The sequence below is a fragment of the Argentina silus genome (assembly GCF_951799395.1).
Source record: "Argentina silus genome assembly, chromosome: 11".
In the NCBI taxonomy this organism is placed as follows: domain Eukaryota; kingdom Metazoa; phylum Chordata; class Actinopteri; order Argentiniformes; family Argentinidae; genus Argentina; species Argentina silus.
The window spans coordinates 5,191,433-5,211,396 of record NC_139665.1 but is presented as its reverse complement, the minus strand read 5'-3'; the positions used below and the strand labels follow the sequence as shown (position 1 = coordinate 5,211,396).

General features: G+C 41.9%; 1 protein-coding gene across 1 annotated transcript; it reads left to right on the top strand.

The window, feature by feature from the left end:
• Window positions 1-340: 340 nt before the first annotated feature.
• calcr (calcitonin receptor) lies at window positions 341-19,748 on the top strand (the record flags this gene model as incomplete). The annotated part of the gene is made up of 15 exons (XM_083680837.1): window positions 341-385; window positions 3,376-3,538; window positions 4,088-4,195; window positions 5,018-5,121; window positions 5,488-5,650; window positions 5,962-6,072; window positions 6,275-6,387; window positions 6,720-6,811; window positions 10,779-10,902; window positions 15,199-15,352; window positions 16,631-16,691; window positions 16,824-16,890; window positions 17,220-17,438; window positions 17,543-17,584; window positions 19,527-19,748. The coding sequence occupies 15 exons, from the start codon at window positions 341-343 to the stop codon at window positions 19,746-19,748; spliced, it is 1,788 nt and encodes a 595-aa protein (XP_083536963.1).
• Between the last annotated feature and the right edge of the window lie 216 nt (window positions 19,749-19,964).

Genomic DNA, 19,964 nt, shown 5'->3' with positions numbered 1-19,964 from the left:
GCAGGGAATCCTAATCTGACTCCCAGCCATCAAACCTGAGGAGGCAGCACTGCTGCAGTACCCTGACTGCAGAATGATTAACTAACATTAACACACACACTCTCACACACACGCACGCACACACACACACACACACACACACACACACACACTCACACACACACGCACACACACACACACACACACACACACACACACACACACACACACACACACACACACACACACACACACACACACACACACACACACACACAATTGTATGGTTGAAAATACATGTCTTTACTTTTTTCCTTCCTTTTCTTCTCTGTCTCCACAGACTTGGTTGGAATCAGGCATTATGGAGTTAAAAGGCATCTACTGGCTTTTGATATCGTTCATGGTGGTGAGTTCATCTTCAGCTTAATGAACACAAATTATTAACACAATATTTCACAGGACTAGACTGCTTTTGTGATTCTGCAACTGTGCAAATCAAAGTGTATTTATCATATGCACAGGATACAGCTGTAAATGTACAATGAAGTGCTTTACACATGCTCTCAACAGTGCAGTGAAACACAAGGTAGGAATAAAATAAAATAGAGTAATAACAATGTCACACATTATAACAATACAATACAAACTATACAATCAATAGTAATAGCAGTCAAACAGTAAGTGTAGCCTTGAGTGGAATATGATATATGATAAATAGTATACATATAATATAGCAGCAATGATGGAAGTGGGTTGCGAGTATGTCTGTGTGTGTGTGTGTGTGTGTGTGTGTGTGTGTGTGTGTGTGTGTGTGTGTGTCTGTGTGTCTGTGTGTGTGTGTGTGTGTGTGTGCGCCTGTGTGTGTGTGTGTGTGTGTGTGTGTGTGTGTGTGTGTGTGTGTGTGTGTGCATGTGTGTGTGTGTGCGTGTGTGTGTGTGTGTGTGTGTGTAGGTGTAGGTGTTGTGCAGGGGTGAGTGCAAATTGTCTCTAGTGAAGATGATCAGCAGGTAGTGCTGTTGGGCAGCTGGGGGTATCAGTTCAAATGGTAAGCTACTGTTTTTTGAATTGTACTGTGTACTGTTTACTGTTTACATTTACTATATTATACGTACTTACTACATTTCAACAGTATACGTGAATTAGTTTTGGTCTGATAGTTTTCAACACAGCAAAAATCTGAAAGATTAATTTGATGTAGCTCACCAATCCGTAAACCACTAATTGGTACAGTTTGTTAATTAGAAGCTTGGCTGACCCAAAAAAGCAGAAGGTCCCTCAGCCATGAAGCTGCATCTCAGCAATACTTTTTTGTGCGTGCGTGTGTGCGTGTGCGTGTGCGTGTGCGTGTGCGTGTGCGTGTGCGTGTGTGTGTGCTTTTACCGTCCCTCATCATATTTACTTCAGCCATTAGTGGTCACCAATTACAAAAGCACAATTGCCAAATTCTTGCCTTTTGTCTCTTTATGACCCTGAAACAACCAATTGAATATATTATGTTGCACAGTAATTTACATGAAAGGATATTATGTTGCATACAGGAGTGATGTATTAGATGTTAAATGAAGACGCATCATTAGCCTTTTGTTGCAGACGATGTACCGGTGCTGCCTCAGGGCAGGCTGGAGGAGGCAGAAATCGGAAGGACAATTGTAATGCATGCAATGGAAGGAGGAATGGTATAAACATGGATGTGTTCCATTCCATGCATTATAATGAGCCTGTCCTCTGTCCTCCACCAGCCTCCCCTGTGCTGCATGTAGAAATGTTTCTTTGTTAGCTAAATTAATTCGGGACACCTATGTTTGGAAATCTGTTGGGGGTTACATGTGAACCAAAAGGTCATTAGTTTGATTAATATGATTAATCTCTATTTGTCTGTCTCAATGTAAAGTACAATTTTCACACGACAAATTGCTGTTGATAACTTTTCTTGCCATGTCATTGTACTGTAAATGAAATGTGCCTGTCTAAGTGTACAGTATAGGGTCACCTGGACACATGCTAATCTGTCTAATGGTCATGGTTCTGCTGTCTTTGTCTCCTGCGAGACTCTTGGAATGTAATAAAAATGCTCTCATTTCATTCAAGTGTAATACGATATAAATGATGAATGACTTTGACTCGACAGGTTTACTCAACAAATTGTTGTTATTTCATTAAGCACCTTAAAGATGATATTGGTGGTGGCCTGGTGGTCGTATGTATGACGTCATTTACTTCAATGTTTGGAGTGACATCATATGTACGGCTGCTAAACTGCTACATGGGACAGCACATGGGATATCAGCACTCAGACGAGAACTCTCAGCTACCTTGTTTTGTGTTGCTGTGTATGCTTTGAATTCTCAGGTAAGAATGACGTGTCGTACCCAGGAGAAACGCCTCACCTCTCTGTGTCGTACCCAGGAGAAACGCCTCACCTCTCTCTCTCGTCCCGAAGCGTGGCCCGTCGGTGCTTTGTGAAGGGATGAGATTAATAGAAAGAGAGTGAGAGAGAGTGAGAACTGTTTGTGAAAGGCCCTAGGACTATCTCTCCACGCTATCCTGTTAATATTCATGTAGAATTAATTAAAGTGTGGAAGTAGGGAGAACAGAAAGGCCCGGTGCTCTCTGTATACATATTAGTGAGATGAGTCACACTCACAGTGCGTCGGACACAGATGCTTTTTGAATCTTGATTTCCTCCATTCATCTTTGTGAGAGAGGTGTTATCGCGATCGGCTTTTCAGAAGCAGAGCTCCGTTATTTAAGCTGCTTCCAAACCAGACAATACATCACAGATAGGAGGGGAGAGGCACAGGCACCCAGAAAATCACCTTTTTGAGTTCTATTGTGAGTTCTCAAATGCAGACAGATTGGTAACATCAGAAAGTATATCTGGGGTGTTGCACGCTGTCCTCCTGAAAGCAGTTAAAAGCAAGTTTCAGTCAAGTCAGGTACCATGGAGCTCTCTTGAGCAAAGCTCTTGGATAATGTTCTATTTGTCCAATGCTTTTTGGTGGCCCCATCACACCCCATCACACCCCATCACACCCCATCACAGACACACACAATGGATGTGAAGGACACTAAAGAGAGTAGCTTATTAATCACCTCCACGCAAATTTGGGAGTACAATATATTGTGACCTCATAATCAGTTAATTACTTTTACACTACTCTAGACCATAACACATTCATATTAAAAAATAAAAAGGCCAATGTTATTATAATACAATACACTACAATAAAAAAAACAATACAATGCAATACAATTCATCTTCATTCAATCCTTGGGACACTATGTTTAAGCGTAGCACAGGTGCAACATACACATACAACATTAACTAACAGTCACTGTGATGTTGGACTAAATTACTAAATTGGTGGTAAAGATGTAGCGGTTGTGTCTTTACAGAGCGGAACTGTTGCAGGTACGTCAGAGTCCAAACCTGAGCCCACTCCAGACTCATCTCTCAGACCCATGTTGACCATAATGGAGGGAGAAAGCCAGACCACGGCTGAAGGTCAATACAAATGTCTTGAACTCTTGAGCAGAGACCAGCCTCACAACAGAACAGGTGAAGCCCAAATCGAATTACACTACTTAAGGGGAGGCTCTGATTCGATTCGTGTAGCTCTTTGAGAGAGTATCAGTATAGATACCTTTGTCACATAAGTCGTGGCGGATGGATATCTTATCAGCTCTTCCTTGTCATAGGCTGAGGTAATATAAATGCTGCTACCTGCACTCAAGCACAACATTACCTCTTTCAAACCCAAAGATGCATTCAAATTGTACCATAGCAAAATCCAGTTGCTGTAATGCTTTACTTGAATTTGCTTATACATGTGTAGTAACACTGTTATAAATTGTATTAACATGTTGTTACTGAGTGATTTTGTCACAGTAGTTACAGTACATATCCCACTTAGCAAAAACTAATAAGGTGAAACTACAATTACAAGGCAATTACAATTATGTAACAACATACTGATATACATTACTGTTAATGAAAGTGTAGGCTGGACATCAGTCATTGTTATTTTGCTAAACAACAGGGAGATACAGTATCATGTTATTCTATCAATATCCAGATATAGATATCATAATCCTCTCCCTCATCCAGATCAATACTGTAGCCGCATGTGGGATGGTCTGCAGTGCTGGGACGAGACCCCTGTTGGGACCTATGCCACGCGTAACTGCCCAGACTACCCCGGACTGGACACCACGGGTAAGAGACACTGACAGATGGTCTCATCTCCACTAAGGGAACCGGACAGGTAACAGGTGATTAGAGATTAGAGGTTAGAGATTACAGAGACACACCTGAGCAAAGGGCAGGTAGGAGCAATAGCATGCCATGTACTGTAACCTCATCTGATTTTAGCAGATACACTTTACTACTGCAATTAGAGCCAGAATAATGGGCATAATGGGCGTACACAATAGATTTCCTGGTGGTGCAACTTCCAGGTGATGTCACCCTCCGCCGGTTGAAGCCTGCTGTCTATGAAAGCTCTATTTTACGTAGATTTAAGGCAGTTGATGAGCGGCTCGGCAGGGATAAGCAGCTGGTTAGTCAGTTCACCATATATTATTCTAACACTGCATTTTCTTGCCCAAAAGAGATGTAGTATGTTGAAGCTGAAAGTTTGGTCAAGAGTGTCTGGGCTCTATTTTAATCCTAATGGCACTTGACCCGCTCATTTTCATGAATAGGCCTCTATTACCGCTACTCCGCCCACTTGAGTGCGAGCGGATAGTAATTTCACCTGTTCCCGTCCCGACACAAATTGCCAATGCCTGCGTTTGGACTTGCATCCGTTTTGCGGCCAGCTGAAGACAAGAGGCCGTAGTCTATTAGAATTCATATCAGAAACCCATAGTGAGCCCCTATTATCGACATATCAGCATGCAGGCATACAGATCAGCATCATGTCCCGTCACTATTACCTCAGTGATGGATTCTGCAGGGGCCAAGCTGCCATTACTCATCACTGAAATTACATCGCTAACAACTACCACAAACAATTTTTTCTCTTTTTTTGCTCAGGGATAGTGACAAAATATTGTGATGAATCGGGTAATTGGGTCCAAAGTCCCTCCATTAATAAAACCTGGTCCAATTGTCTGACATTCTCCAAGGACAAATTAAAGGTAATTGAAGATTGATTGGTTCTGTGTGATTAATGGATGAACCAGTAGTGTGTTTGTTCAGGCTTGTAGCTGGTTGTTCTAATTCTTTACCATGTCATAGTCTACATATTAGATTTCTTTTTTACTGTGTTTCCTGGCTGTTCTTCAAGGAAAAAGACCATTTACAAATGGGCTCTGTTAAAAAGTTATCAGTCAGGGTTTATTATTATTACTGTACTGCACACTACCTCATTCTAGACATGTTTCGGGGTATCGTACCTGCTTTTCTGACTCTTTGCATAAGCCTATGACTGTAGGACATCTGAGGCAGTCTTGTGTCTGTGTCTTTGTTATGGCGTCTGCCATGTTGCATGTCTTCTTCCCCAGAAGGCAACACCTCATGCTCTGGTAGACACAGGGTCTGAGCCCACAGTGGGGACCAAGGTCAGCCCGATGGTCACTCAGAAAGAGGAGGAGAGGAAGAAGATCATCGACGGGCAATATAAATGCTTTGAGAAGATGAATCGAGACCAACCTTACAACAAAACAGGTAATGAACACGACGATGGTTCTCCCTCAGTGTGTGGTTACAGTGGTGTCTCTGTGGTGAGGCTTAACAGAGCAGATTCCAATGAGAAATTGTTTTATAGTGTCATATATGTCTCGGTTGACACTGAAAGTTACAGTCACAAGTCCCACAGACATAGAACACACAGTGTCACTGACACTGACACACTGCTGTACTGTACGAATGACAAATGAGTACATTGAACAGATACATCTAAAGTGATGTTTATGCGTGCCCTGTTTGACTCAGTTGACTGAGTAGTATTGGTGATTGGTGTCTCGTTGGCGGTGCAGGTCTGTTCTGTAATCGCACCTGGGATGGCTGGCTGTGCTGGGACGATACCCCGGCCGGGACGTTCAACTCTCAGAACTGCCCCAACTACTTCCCTGACTTTGACTCGACAGGCAAGGCTTGGCGGGCACAAAGCTCTGAGTCTGTAGCTCCTCGTGATACATGCATCACTATGTTTCAAAGGGCTTGACTTAAAAATATCCATATCTTTGAATTATTCATGGCTTCAAATGGGAGCGGAGCTTATAGACATGCTGCCCAGTTTAAAAGTGAAAGTGTGTCTAATTCGTCTTACTTTACTTTCTTTTCTTTCAGAAAAAGTCACAAAATATTGCGGCGATAATGGCCATTGGTTTCGCCACCCAGAGACAAACAGAACGTGGTCCAACTACACCCTCTGTAATTCCCACACTAAGGACAAGTTAAAGGTCAGGGGTCATGGCATGATTCGTCCTATTCTTTCCAATACACTTGATCCCATTTTGCCGTTGCATAATGAAAAGGACGAAAGGGGGAACTATTGTTCAAATTGAGCTGGATAACGTTCCTTTAAATGTGGCGCAGGCTAAACATTTCATTGCTATGAAAAGATTTAGACATGGAAATTAGCAGACTAAAAATACCAGGAATCAGAGCCCCTCTAGGGTGAACGAAGACATAAAAGACGAGTTGGAAAGATAATAAAATAAAGATTAAAAATTTAAAAAAAGGTGGTTCATGGGTGAGTTCTGACAGGTCTAACTCAGTGTGCTTTTTCCAGATGGTGTTTATCCTGTACTACATGGCCATCGTGGGCCATGCTTTATCTATAGCCTCCCTGCTGATCTCCCTGGCCATATTCTTCTACTTCAGGTAAATATGGGTGATTTGTACTGTTGTTCTCCTTCTCCCCCCCAGCATTGCACTGTTTACCCAGGTCACCTTTTAGTTCCTGTGATTGCAGATGTAAAGACACATCGGCTCCGATTAAATAATTACATAAACTTTCACGTCCGTCTTTAAATCATTTCTATCCTCAGAGTATAATGATGATTGTAATGGTGATGGAGATGATGATGACGAGGGTGAATCTGATGATGACATTCATGATGATGCCCATGATAATATTAAATAGAGCGAGCTTGATTGAGACAACACACTCTACGTCAGTGCTACTGCCAGGTGACAGATCAGCTGATCACACCTGACACAATCACGTGTTACACATGTTACACATCGATATGGGGGCATATTTAAGTGGTCAGACCACCTCTCTGTAGCCCCTGTGGCTGCCAATAGCCCCTGGTCCCACCATTGATTACTTTTTCTTATGGTGACTGATGGATAGATGATCCACTTACTTAGACAAATGTATTTGTTGTAAGTCGCTTTGGATAAAGGCATCTGCTAAATGCCATAAATGTAAATGTAAATGTAGCCTACAGTATTGTTGCTGGTACTGTTGGTCGTTACTGTGCTATGAGAGTATGGCTATAGTTTTTATTCCCACCACGTCTCTCATGGGGGTTGAAAGATACTGTATGGGCTCCCTGCCATGTAATTTGTATCTGTTGTAGTGGTCATTTATAACTCCCAGACAGGGCCCTCTCAAAAGAGCGGAGCCATCCAAATACCCCAAGCCTGATTGTATAATCATTTTATATTCAATACGTGGGACGTGAGTGTTTCTGACCAAACAACAGTTGTGATGACAATGACTGATGTGATTAATGCAGTACACCTCCTGTAAAGATGCAAGAGTTGGTTTATCGAGAGGTGATCGTTCATCTTGTCATTGCCAATGCTTGATTGAAACTATAGTTTAAAGAGTGTTTTCTCCGAGATGCCCTTGGTAATGCAAGCCTGTAGAAATGTAATTTTGAGACTCAATTCTCTCGCAATTATGGAAATATTTGCGATGGGTTATGATAGTTACTTCCACACAACATTCCCATTTGTTATTGTTTGTGATTAAACTAGGCTGCATCTAAATAGCTGAGAGATAGCCCAGATAGCTGATTAGATGTCATTTTTTAAAATTCTTATATCGGTTTGGATGAATTACATATTATGTAGTAATTATGGAAATGTGTAACATTTACCCAATTTAAAAATAACTGCTGTATGAATAATGTGAATGCTGTTTTTGAATACGTGATGATTATGGTGCAGTAATAACTGGTTCATTAGCTGGGTCCATGCTATTCCTGTGAATTAGGTCCTCTCATTTTAAGAGTAGCAATAAGTGTTCCTGAATGTTGTACTCATTTTGAGATGTTCCCCTAATTTCGTGCAGGCTTAGTTTTCTGTATAACTACTTTACAGGCAGATCCATTTCATGGACATTTAAGAGTTCAAGCCATGAATTCAGAACAGTCATGAAATAAGTTGGTTGTGGTCTCATTGGAGGAACACGGTGCAACCTGAACACCCTCTACAGTCTCCCATCACACATAGGATCCTGCAGAAGAGAGTATAGGAAGGCTTATTTAGAAAGAAGAACTGCCGAAGAATCTAAATGAAAGGTCTCTGAAAAGGTGGTCGCATCAAAGCTAACGAGGTGTAGGAGGAAGGAAAAGTTCCCTTCAGGGCAATTTGTTCAAGAAAATGACCTTGACTCGTGAAATCCCAGTCTATCCAAAAACGTATCCCTAACCCAATTATGGCCATCACATTTCTTTGACAAGTAAATATTTAAACCATTACTATGAAGACCACTTTGAGAGATAAAACTGGCACTGTTGCACTGTTGTGCAACAGTGTGTACTTGGGGAAGTAAAAAAACCTGCAGTTGTGAAACTGTACATGTCTTAAAGTCTTATGGATATAGTAACAGGGTGTTAGCTGCACAAATGCAGCTGCATATCTTGTAACAGACTGCAATGTGCTACATCATAAATCCAGCTAAGACGTAGGTGTACTATTGCCCATCTCGGTAGCAGCTTATTCTCCAAACCAAAGTCAAACCCTCAGACTTCTGTAGTTTAAGGTATGACAAGAGTACATCCTCACACGGCACCAAACACACCATTAGAATGACCAAGCAATCATCTAATTATGACCCAATTACGTTTCAAAACCGGCAGAGCGTTGATTTCAGAAGAGCATAGTTTTATGATCAGGCTATTGTATTTATATCCTGATCTCTTTAAACGTCAAGTCTTAATGTTGTCTTATTGGTTCCAGATGTGAAGTTAACAGTGGTATTTGACGGGGTACAGCTGCACTGTCCTCTTATTTATGGCTCTACTTTAGCAAAGCCAGGATTCCCAGATAAAAATACTCAAGCTAGCTGCGGAAAAATGTTGTTGGTTAGAAAATACTGCCTAACTTTTTATCTGAAGTGTCTGAGCCTGTGATAGGGCATACATAATGCTGTTGTTATACAAATGCCTGTGTTTTGACAGCCCTATCAGATAAAATGTCACCATGTAGTGTAAACATTTGCCAGCTACTCTATTCTGTGCAATTTCCTTTGTGATTTTGTATGTCTGACCATCAAAACTGGGACTTACTGTTCCCAAATGCAACAATGAAGCGGTGTTAGCGATAACACTGTTTTACAGCCCTACTGATATTATTTAACTGGCTATTATAGACTGATTTACAGCAAGACTGCAAGATTAGTTTCTTATTGGCCGCAGACAACTAACAGGAAATTGTTCGTAAACATAATTGGCACAAGGTGTTTTCACTCAGTTGCTCCAGTAAACTCTGTTGAAGCTATCTTAGATTATTGTTTTAGAGAGTGTGGTGGCTTACAATTGCAAGCATTCATTGACTAACCCTTGGTATAAAAAAATATAATTTGATTCCATTAACACATCTGTGTATAGATAATAAGGCGTTTCATGATCAAAGCATTTATTTCCAATTATTTATTAAATGACCGATTTTGCAGTTTATATGGTATCAACATTCTAGAAGACCAAGAAGCACCCCAGAGACCTATTACACAATATTGAGTAAGCTCTTATTTCAGAAGTATGTCTCAAGTTAGTTTGTGTATTGTTATACCTGTTTACAAAAGCCTATGAAGGACTGTAATTTGCTCACATTTTTTTGGTGAGAATCCTGGAAAAACTGTAATCATTCTGTTTTACATTCCCTAACCACAGCAACATCTGACTATCTCATTAGACTTTAAAATGCCAGAGTAGTCATTATTTATTGTCCTGTTTACTTCATCAAAGGCTGAAAGATCTTGTTTGTAAGATGAAATATGTTGATGTTGCAGATTAGTTTTTATTGCAAAAGGCAGAAACTATTTTTCATCTTAAATATTAATTATTTGACATATTTGATACATTCTCTCATTCAAGATTAGCATATATTTCCCCAAGAAATATCTTTGATGTCTTTCATGTGTGAGAATCAATAGTGGCATTACTTTGCTTATTTCACATACTACTCCTGCGTTGTATTGAAGATAAATAACCAACAACACTATATAATACATTTCATTGATATGCCATCACAAAGACTTATGATAATAAATGCTTATAAGTGCTTTGTAATTATAATTCTTCATAAATGGTGAAGATGTTCATGAATACTGAAATATCAGTTTACTGTCAATATGTAAACTACTTATAAATGTAAACTCCTATGAAGGAAAACGACTTTAAAGTGTTACCCAAAGATCTGTGACGAACCACTCTGTGTTCCCAAATTACGGTTTTCACAGTTGAAAATACAACAACCGGCTTTTGGCAACAATAATTTGTAAACGTTTATGAATGTTTGCTGCATTTATGAATGTTCGCTGTGGTGTATTGCTGCCAGGCCCACATCACACCGTACTGTATGTTAACCATATTAAATGTGTGTCTTCTTCAAGCAACCTGAGCTGCCAAAGGATCACACTGCACAAGAACCTCTTCTGTTCCTACGTGCTCAACTCCGCCTTCACCCTCCTCTACCTCACAGCAGTAGTTAACAACCCCATAGTGGCCAAAAATCCAGTAAGTATCACCTGTTTTAGACATGTATTTCCTCTCTAAATACACAGGATAGGGTAGGGTATCCAATCAAAAATGTTTTTTTTTTTTTTTTTTACCAATGGGTAAAATAATATGTTCATTGTGTAGAAAATCCTCTAAGAAAGCCAGTGATCCAAACCGCATGTCTCCATATAATCGTTCCTAAAGTTATTGGAGTGTTTACCTTGAAGGTTGGCCAACATTAGGGTGATTAAATCAATGGAGGCCAGAGAAAAAAAAGTGGTAAAAAATCTGGAAAATTGTATCCCATATATATAGAGCTAGGGTACTACTGTAACTCAAATTTGGCTACCAGAACATAAAACAATACAGAGGTAAGATAGATCGGTTTTGAGACATGACATTTAGTATTTTCATATTCTAGTATATGCTTTTCATATGAACACAAAGGGTATGTAAATGGAGCACTGAGCATACCGCGATCGTTTTATTTTCGAAGCCTTTTACATTTAATTCAGCTTGTATGATCCTTATTTAGCTTTTTGTGACTCGCGGAAACAACTTTGAAGACGACCCCATCAAAATCCTCAAATGTTGCTGCGAGATCGCGGCAGCACTCTATCGACAGTGCTCGGTGCTTATTATCGGATGTATGAGGTTACGAAATCCGACTGTTTTGATAAAATGCTAATTATATGTTGGAGAACTACCCCGCTGAACAATTCACAACATGAAGGATCATATTGTTTTGGTAAAATATATTTTATAACATGAGGAAGTGACAATTCATCAAAGTGCGTTTTCTCTCACTGTGCAGAGTTGGTGGACACCCTAGATAGTGTCCCTCTCTATGTAATTTATTTGATAATCTTTTCAAAACAAATAAAACATATTTTAAGATGTTCAGTGAAAGCTAGTGGCCCTATTGCTCAACTAACATCAGGCTAGTTTAGCCGTGCTTTGAGCCCGTTCCCCAAAAACGGACAACTGATTCGTTTACGCTTCACCTGTGCGTGTGTAAATCGTGATTGCTCTCTAACATGAATCATGGGTTTTGCTATCCTTCAACAGAACTGTCTTGATGGGGCCCTCATCAAGTGTGACATTGCCCTCAAATGCTGGTATATAACATTCAAATTGGTTTACTTTAAATTTCACATCGTTCTCCCATATCTTGAATTTGTTACGCTATTGATAGACATACCCCAGAGCTCTCCCTCTCTTCGCACTCACAGATTTTCCCCTGTCAGACATTTGAACAGCTGCCATCGAGCCTTGCTTGTTGAATTTCAGACGTGAATTCTTTGGATCTTGAGGTCTGCTAAGGTGAAGATGGTAAATCCATCTCCATGGAATGCTGTTATTAGACATTGTCCTCTGCTGAGGCTTTAGGTGTTGCTTTTTAAGAGACAAATTATTATGTCAATTTCTAGCTAGAGCTACAGAGGTTGACTCAGCAGAACAGAGTAACTGAGTTTGAGGTCTCTGTCTTCCAAAGAGTTGACCACCATTTGTCAAATAGTAAGACAGGACGTTTCAGAGGTCAAAGAAACATGGCTGCGCATCGGGTTGCAGAGTGGGAAAATTGTGTAGGGCATATAAAGATTTTATGAAGGCTCTGTAACAAAGTTATACTTTGCTTCAAGTGGAACCAATACATCATACGTCATGTTGATTCAGAGGTACGGTAGTCTATGGCAACGGGTTGTACAGAGGGTCTAAGGTGTACATTTGGTTACCAGGAGCTGTCTTTATTTTTAAGCATCTCTTTAGAGAGTTCCTTAGCCAGACACAGAGAAGCACCTACAACACGTCTGGGTTTGATTTCCAGCTTCAGCGCTCTGCTCCTCGTACCATCACGTTCTCACCACGGTAACAGACTTCATGTCTAATCCATCTGGCAGATCCGCAGTGGAGTGTTTACTCAGATCTCCCATCTGACCCTGTCCAACAGGCAGGGAGGAATGACAGCCCTCACAATGAATATGGATAGATATGTTCTAGCACGAAGGCTCCATTTCAGATTCTCCCAATCTGTCTTCGGTTTAATATAAATTACAGCTATTTTTAATAAGCGCAAGAAACCAAATTGTTTATTTGGGTTTCACACACTGAGCGGTGATCCAGTGAAAACAGATGGTTGGTCATCATGGTCCTGATTTCAAATAAAGAAAAATAGCTGGGTTGCACACAATGCACACGTCTTTTTGAAGAACATGCTGAAACTCCGGAGTGCCAATTTTAGACTTGAGCTGTGTTCTGCATGTGTGATTTAGGGACGCGGTGCTCTGTTGGGAGAGTAAGCTTGCTCTGTTGAACAAGCTCTCTTTCTCTCTGGTGGATAGCAAGAGGGACGCGTCTGCCAGCTGTGAGAGGGAGTGAATCTCCAGAGCTCAGGTCAAACTAGGGAGGCCATGAGACACGTCTTCAGACATTGGTGCCTTGTCCTGTAAACCCCGTGCCATTAAACATCCATAACCTTACAGACAAACTTGAGTTTAGATGTGCTTACAGTGTGTTGAAAAGCCGATCACCAACTGGCTCAAGATGAGTTAACTGTCCATCGGTGGAAATGTGATGGTGCATCTGGACTCTATGTTAGGCCCGGGAGAAGAGAAAGGCGGGGAGAGAGGGAATTGAAGACATATGGCGAAAAAAAGGTTATGACTGACAGCTTTTCAGGGCTGCATATGTGTCCTAGCTAAAACTAGCTTAGCAATGCCAGTATCTTCTAATTAGATCTGCACACATGCTTGCAGACAGAGGGCTGCGTTCTTGGAATCTGAACATGGAAGAGCCGAAGGCCAAGTCTCAGTGAATATGCATCACACTGAATATGACTGTCCAAGTGAATGCTATATCTACAGTCTATCTTACCCTTCACTGACATTTAAATTCTCTAAAATGGAAATGTAGAGAATAAATGGCGTTTTCCAAAATAGGAGGAAAGTGTTATTATTACACCTTTCTTTAGGCAGGGAAGTCCTACTGAGACCAAGGTCTGTTTAAAAAAAAGAAAAGAAAAAAAAGAGCTGCTTATGAACATGGAACAATCATAAATGTACATTCAGAATCACAAACATTATACAGTTCATTAATTTCATATTACGACGCCAATTTACACAATATAATCAATTAAAACGTGCATTCCTCGGATGACGAATCCTTTATCAAGGTCTTAAACTCACTGACACAAGAGAATCTATTTTGAGTGTGTTTTGAAGGTCGTTCCAACGTTAGCTAAGCTTGGGACCTGGTTTGGTACTCCGGAGAACATGCCTGCCATGAAACACAATGTAAAATGGTAGTTTTAAAGGAACTGCTTTATATACAAATAAAATCCAATAAACTCCCAACCCATAGACTGATATAGAAGACAATGGTGGGTGCAGAAACAAACGGCAGAGCAGAGTGATAAACCGAGTCTAGTGGTTTAAGAACTGAGGCTGCTGCGTACATATAAATTGTGTCACCAAAGCCGAGGACAGGGAGGAGTGTCGCCTGGACAATCATCCTCCTATTCTCGAAGGCGAAGCAGGACTCTCAAATTGTTGATCAGTTTTTCAACCTTGTGTTATAAAAGACGGTTTATCATCAGTAAAAATGTGCAGATACTTATGCTGAAGGACTTGTTCAATTTGGGCTCCTTTCAGGGTACAAATATGCAAATCGTTATAATCAGTGTTACGGCATCCAGAGAAAAACATTAACTTAATTTTGCTTTGATCAACTGATTTCAGCTTAAGATCAACAAGCGATCTTTGAATAGAATCAAAACCATACCGAACGTCAAGCATGGCCTGCTGAGCTGAGGTGGCAAAGGAGTAGACAACAGTCATCAGCATCAAGATGTCATTTCCAATTGTTCAAGGACAACATTAGTTATGTGAATGGTAAACAGCAGTAGACCTAGAATCGAAACTTGTGGAACACCTGCATTAATATTGAGAGGACTAGACTGAACTCCATGAACTGAAAAACATTGAGTAAGAGAGACACACAGGACGACAACAAGACAGACGACTTAGAATCACAAATTGCTATCATAGAACAGGATGTGTAGTAGCCTTTCTCTTCTAATAGCTCAATGTGAGGTCATCACTGTTAAACACTGTCACGGAAACAGAGTAAATGTTTTCATAATCATTTGTTTTCAGATATATGACAGGAGGCTGCACTGTAACTCAGTAGGGGGGTAAATGGATAAACGTCCTCTCAGAAAAGCGTAATACTCACTAATGATTTTCTGTCAGGGCTGGTAGGGCAACGTGCCAGTGTTTGTTGACTATCATGTTGTTATTGTGTGACTCACTGCAGGTTAGCTGCAAGGTGCTACACTTCTTCCACATGTACATGCTGGGCTGTAACTACTTCTGGATGCTGTGTGAAGGGATCTACCTGCACACTCTCATCGTGGTGGCTGTGTTTGCAGAGGAGCAGCACCTACACTGGTACTACCTCCTGGGCTGGGGTGAGTCAGAACCAACAAGCAAACAGAACCCTCAGACAGAATTCTCACACGGAGTTAAATGATTCACATTGACACATCAGTCATCCTGTGTTTACCGTATTTTACTCAGTAAGAAACGTACAGCCTTGGTGTCTTGAACACCATCCATGCTCTTATCAATCAGATGACTCTCTTCTCAATCAGATGACTCTCTTCTATTTCTGTACTCTCCTCTCTTTATTGAAGAAAAGCTAATGATCCCTGAGGGGGCTGAGAAACCAAGCTCAAATGGCAACACAATGTGTGTTACAGCTTGTTGCACGCTACAGTGTGATACTAACCGTATGGTCAGTTCCTCTCACCTATAGCCTCGAGGCCCTATTGTACATTCTAGGATTATGATTCATAAGCGACAGTATCTTCAGATATCATCACCCTGGTGTTCACTGGAGCTGTAAAGAACATTGAAAACAACTGGCACAATTGCTTGAATGACAGATGAATCAGCTTGTCACCAAGAACAGGACACAATCTGTTGGCGCATCACAGGGTCAGAAACAATCCCCAAGGTCACCTTCTGTGACGACCGCACTCCTGTGACTCAACCCTGTTCAGATTGAGAGCTTTAATGGGCTTTCTATTGGATGTTGGCCTCTAACGTCCCGTTTCCCCCCTGTTCAAAGCAGGAATGATGGGCACGGTTTGAGCCTGTCCGATAAGTGGACGATATAATTGTTAATGGTCAGCCGTTATTAAAGATGGCAGGATAACCTTGGGCGGTATCTGTCACAGCTCCCAGAGGGATGAAGGACAGTCAGGTCCATCTGAGCCAATATGCTGCAGGGGCTTCACTGCCTTTCTAAACGATCTATTTATGCCAGAGCTAAAATTAAAAAGACAATATAAACGTTGCCATCATGTTGTTTATGGATCAGGATTTTAACTAGATGAGATTATTAAAGGAAATTGCCCGTGTGGGGTTGTTGGGCTTGTTACAACATGATTAGCACATGGAGGTTGTTGGAGTTGAGGAAGGGAATCCTGTCGGCCCAAGTGTGGTCTGGAATCTGAACCTTCATTGACATTTCTCAAATATTTTAAATGTGTAAGGGAAGTGTAATTGCTATGTAATAACTAGATCACTATATAACAACGTGTTAATATCACATTATTATCAGTTTAGTAGCATTACTAAACTGGCTTAAGAACAAGTTACAGTAATTGAAAGTTTTTCCATAACAATAGATACATTTGCACTAATTTCATACCTCAAATGTCCTCATGTCCTTTCCATTCTAGGATTTCCCCTAGTGCCTGCATCCATCCATGCCGTGGCGAGGAAGAAGTATTTTGATGACAAGTGAGTAATGTTCCCCTGCAGTATTGTAAATAAATGATACGGCTGCGTGGTGTGTGTGTGTGTGTGTGTGTGTGTATGTTGGGCAGTAGACAGACAGCCAGAGCTCTGTGATTAATGTGTTTTTCCTCCCAGCTGCTGGATGAGTGTGGAGACCTATCTGCTCTTCGTGGTCCACGGCCCCATCATGGCAGCGCTACTCGTAAGTCAGCTCACTTCTAAACCAATTATTTAGTCATTTACATCCACAAGGAATCACTCCATAAAATCAACGGGTTTAAGCATAATTTGTTCTGGTTAAATTTTCATGACGTTGTTCGTATAATCACCAGACTTCTACACACGATATCTCAGACACCACCGGGGCAATTTTTATGAAACTTTGGTGAATGGATGCGTGTTGCCATAGAGATCCAACGTTTACAAAAGTACACTGATGGGCCAAGAGGGGTGCTGTAGCAAACCACTGAGCTACTGAAACGACACTGATTGGCCACGAGGGACATTTACGTTTACTGTCTTATCTTCCAGGTGAACCTGTTCTTCTTGTTGAACATTGTGAGAGTGCTGGTGACCAAGCTGAGGGACACCCACCGGGCAGAGTCCAACATGTACATGAAAGCAGTGCGAGCCACCCTGATCCTGGTCCCTTTACTGGGCATCCAGTTTGTCATCATCCCCTGGAGGCCTCAGAACCGCCTGGCTGGCGAGGTCTACGAGTACATCATGCACATATTAATGCATTACCAGGTAGGCAACCCCACCGATCACGTGGCAGGGGCCTACTGTCCTACTGTACTCCAGAAGTCTCTCTTTTTGGAGTGAGAGTGTGATGTTTGTTTTGTTTCTTCCAGGGTTTGCTGGTGGCAACCATATTTTGCTTCTTCAATGGAGAGGTAAGAATTTCTATCACGTAATTTCAACAAATAAGAAGGGGGGGCATTTCCTTGGTTTTCACCCTCATGATTACATGTGTCTCTGTCGAACACTCACCCTTTGGAAAAGGCCAGCATGCATGTGACCATGTCAAAGCGATGACCGGAGACAGGCGGTGCTGAAACAGCTCATTGCTGGTGCCGTTTTGCATGTCATGCCTGGCCAGTCAAGCAGACCATTTTCACAGACCATGGCCGTGACTGAACACTCATACTGAGGTCTATTTAGTATGCGTTTTCAGTACGCAAGATGAGAATGTATGTGAAATTAACCAAAATTGAGTATGTATAAAATACCACGATGTCACACTAGAATTGCCTTTCCGTGTAGTACGAATTCACTGCACACTGTTCAGGAAGAAAGCAGAACGTTTGGTCACGGCCCATTTCCTGTGTCAATAGAGGGGCCATCTTGTGCATTTGATGACACATTGATGAATTGACCCATGGGGATGGAGCTCTGTCACCAGTGACTGAGAGCGTTATTTAGCACACAGCCTTTTTTGGGAGGGAGCTTACTCCAGCGCAAACAGAAGCAGGGGCGTCTCAGGTGAAGAGGGAAAAAACACTTCATGAATGCCTCAGACGGTTCAAAATCAGAGAGCGGATCATTGTGTCACCCACTCACACCCGGCCTGCAGCTGTTCGCCAGTGCCTGTCCATAATTCAGACTCATCCATTTAATAGAGGCATGAACTTGAACTCTGAAGCTTAAAGTACAGTATTAGCATTACCGAGCCCCTGTGGACTAATGTATATGATGAATGCTCTCAGCCGGAACAACTTTCAAAGCTAGGTCCCCTTCGTCGTGCATGTTATAAGGTGAGATTATGCGTTTGATAGGTTGATAGATAATGCGTTTGATTGGTCAGGGGTCGCGTGCTATTGACAGGTAGTGCTTGGCCTGTAGATCAGGCTAGGGGAGAGACAGAGACCATCAGAGCATCTCTTAGCATGAGAAGTAGAAAACAATGCGGAGACCCAGAAAAAGAGAGGATACTCAGCATGAGGTGTCTCGCACTGACAAAAACACTGTGAGCCTTCATCAGGGCTCAGGATCTTAGTCATGTTTTATACATTGGAAATTATCTCAGAGCCTGGAAAATAGGTTAGTTATTAGCTCATGCATGAACAGCCAGATCACATCAGTGTCACTTGAACTCAATTTGTAAACAATTTGGATGTGTCCGAAGGATAAAAGATGCATTGACACACAGTAATTGTTTTTTTGGGGGGGGATGTTTGTTTGCCTCAGCTACATAATGGCCAGTCCTGTCTCCTTGTCTCCTTAGTCTCTTTATTTGGGACATTAGGTTTTTTTTTGGGGGGGGGGGGGGGGGAGTTCATAACCAGATTTGATTCTGTGGCCAAACTGCACAGACCTGCCCAGTTTATTGAATAGCTCTTTGTCAAGGTAGGTTAATGGGGGGAAACATAGTACTTTTTCATGTTGTATTTGTGACATCAAGCAAGACGCACCAATGAAGGCACACCGTTTGCCTTGACTGTCTCATTACTACAATTAGTGATTTCTACTGGCCGATATGCTTTGTCATCATTAGATCATGGAATTGCAGTGTCCTGATTTTTCCCTCCGTAAATTAGTGTAGCATTGTTGAGGAATTAGAAAGTCCCTGCTTAGTCAGGTCTGTTGAGAACTACGTCAAACTCTGCTTTGGTTTCCATTTTTAGACACTCATTCTCACAGCATCACGTGATGACACAGGATAACGTGACGATTTCCGTTCCTAATGTCTCACTATCAGATTGTCTCTCTATTGGTTCCCAATGTCTCTCTGTCAGCTGTTTGGCCGATGTGTTTGCCTTGCTGTTGTTGCATGTGTTTTCCACCGCACCACTGGCCTGACGTACCGCGTGCGGCCTCTGTGTGTCCCTCCCTCAGGTTCAGGCGGCCGTGAAGAGGCTGTGGACGCAGTACAAGGCCCAGTGGGGCCAGAGGCGGAGGGAACACTGCTCCATGCGATCCACCTCCTACACGGCCACCTCCATTACAGAGGTGCCCGCCTTCATGTACCACCACGACTGCAACAGTGAACACTTAAACGGCCGTCACTCCGAGGACTCAGAGCTGGTGGCGCTAAAGACGGGAGAGACGTATGCTTGATACCCGTCTGAGAGGAGTGTCGTCGGGTCGAGTTGAGGGACCGCGGTGGAGAGGAGACCGTGCTCTACCTAAAACACAGCAACAACACACATTTCTCCAAAGGCCCCCGCCGTCCCCCATCTCAGATACAGAACGGGTCGGTTAAGCTCAGAAGAGAAAAAGAGTGTCTGGACAGTGACATCTCCTTCTATGAGATGGACAATAGGCTAAAGGTTA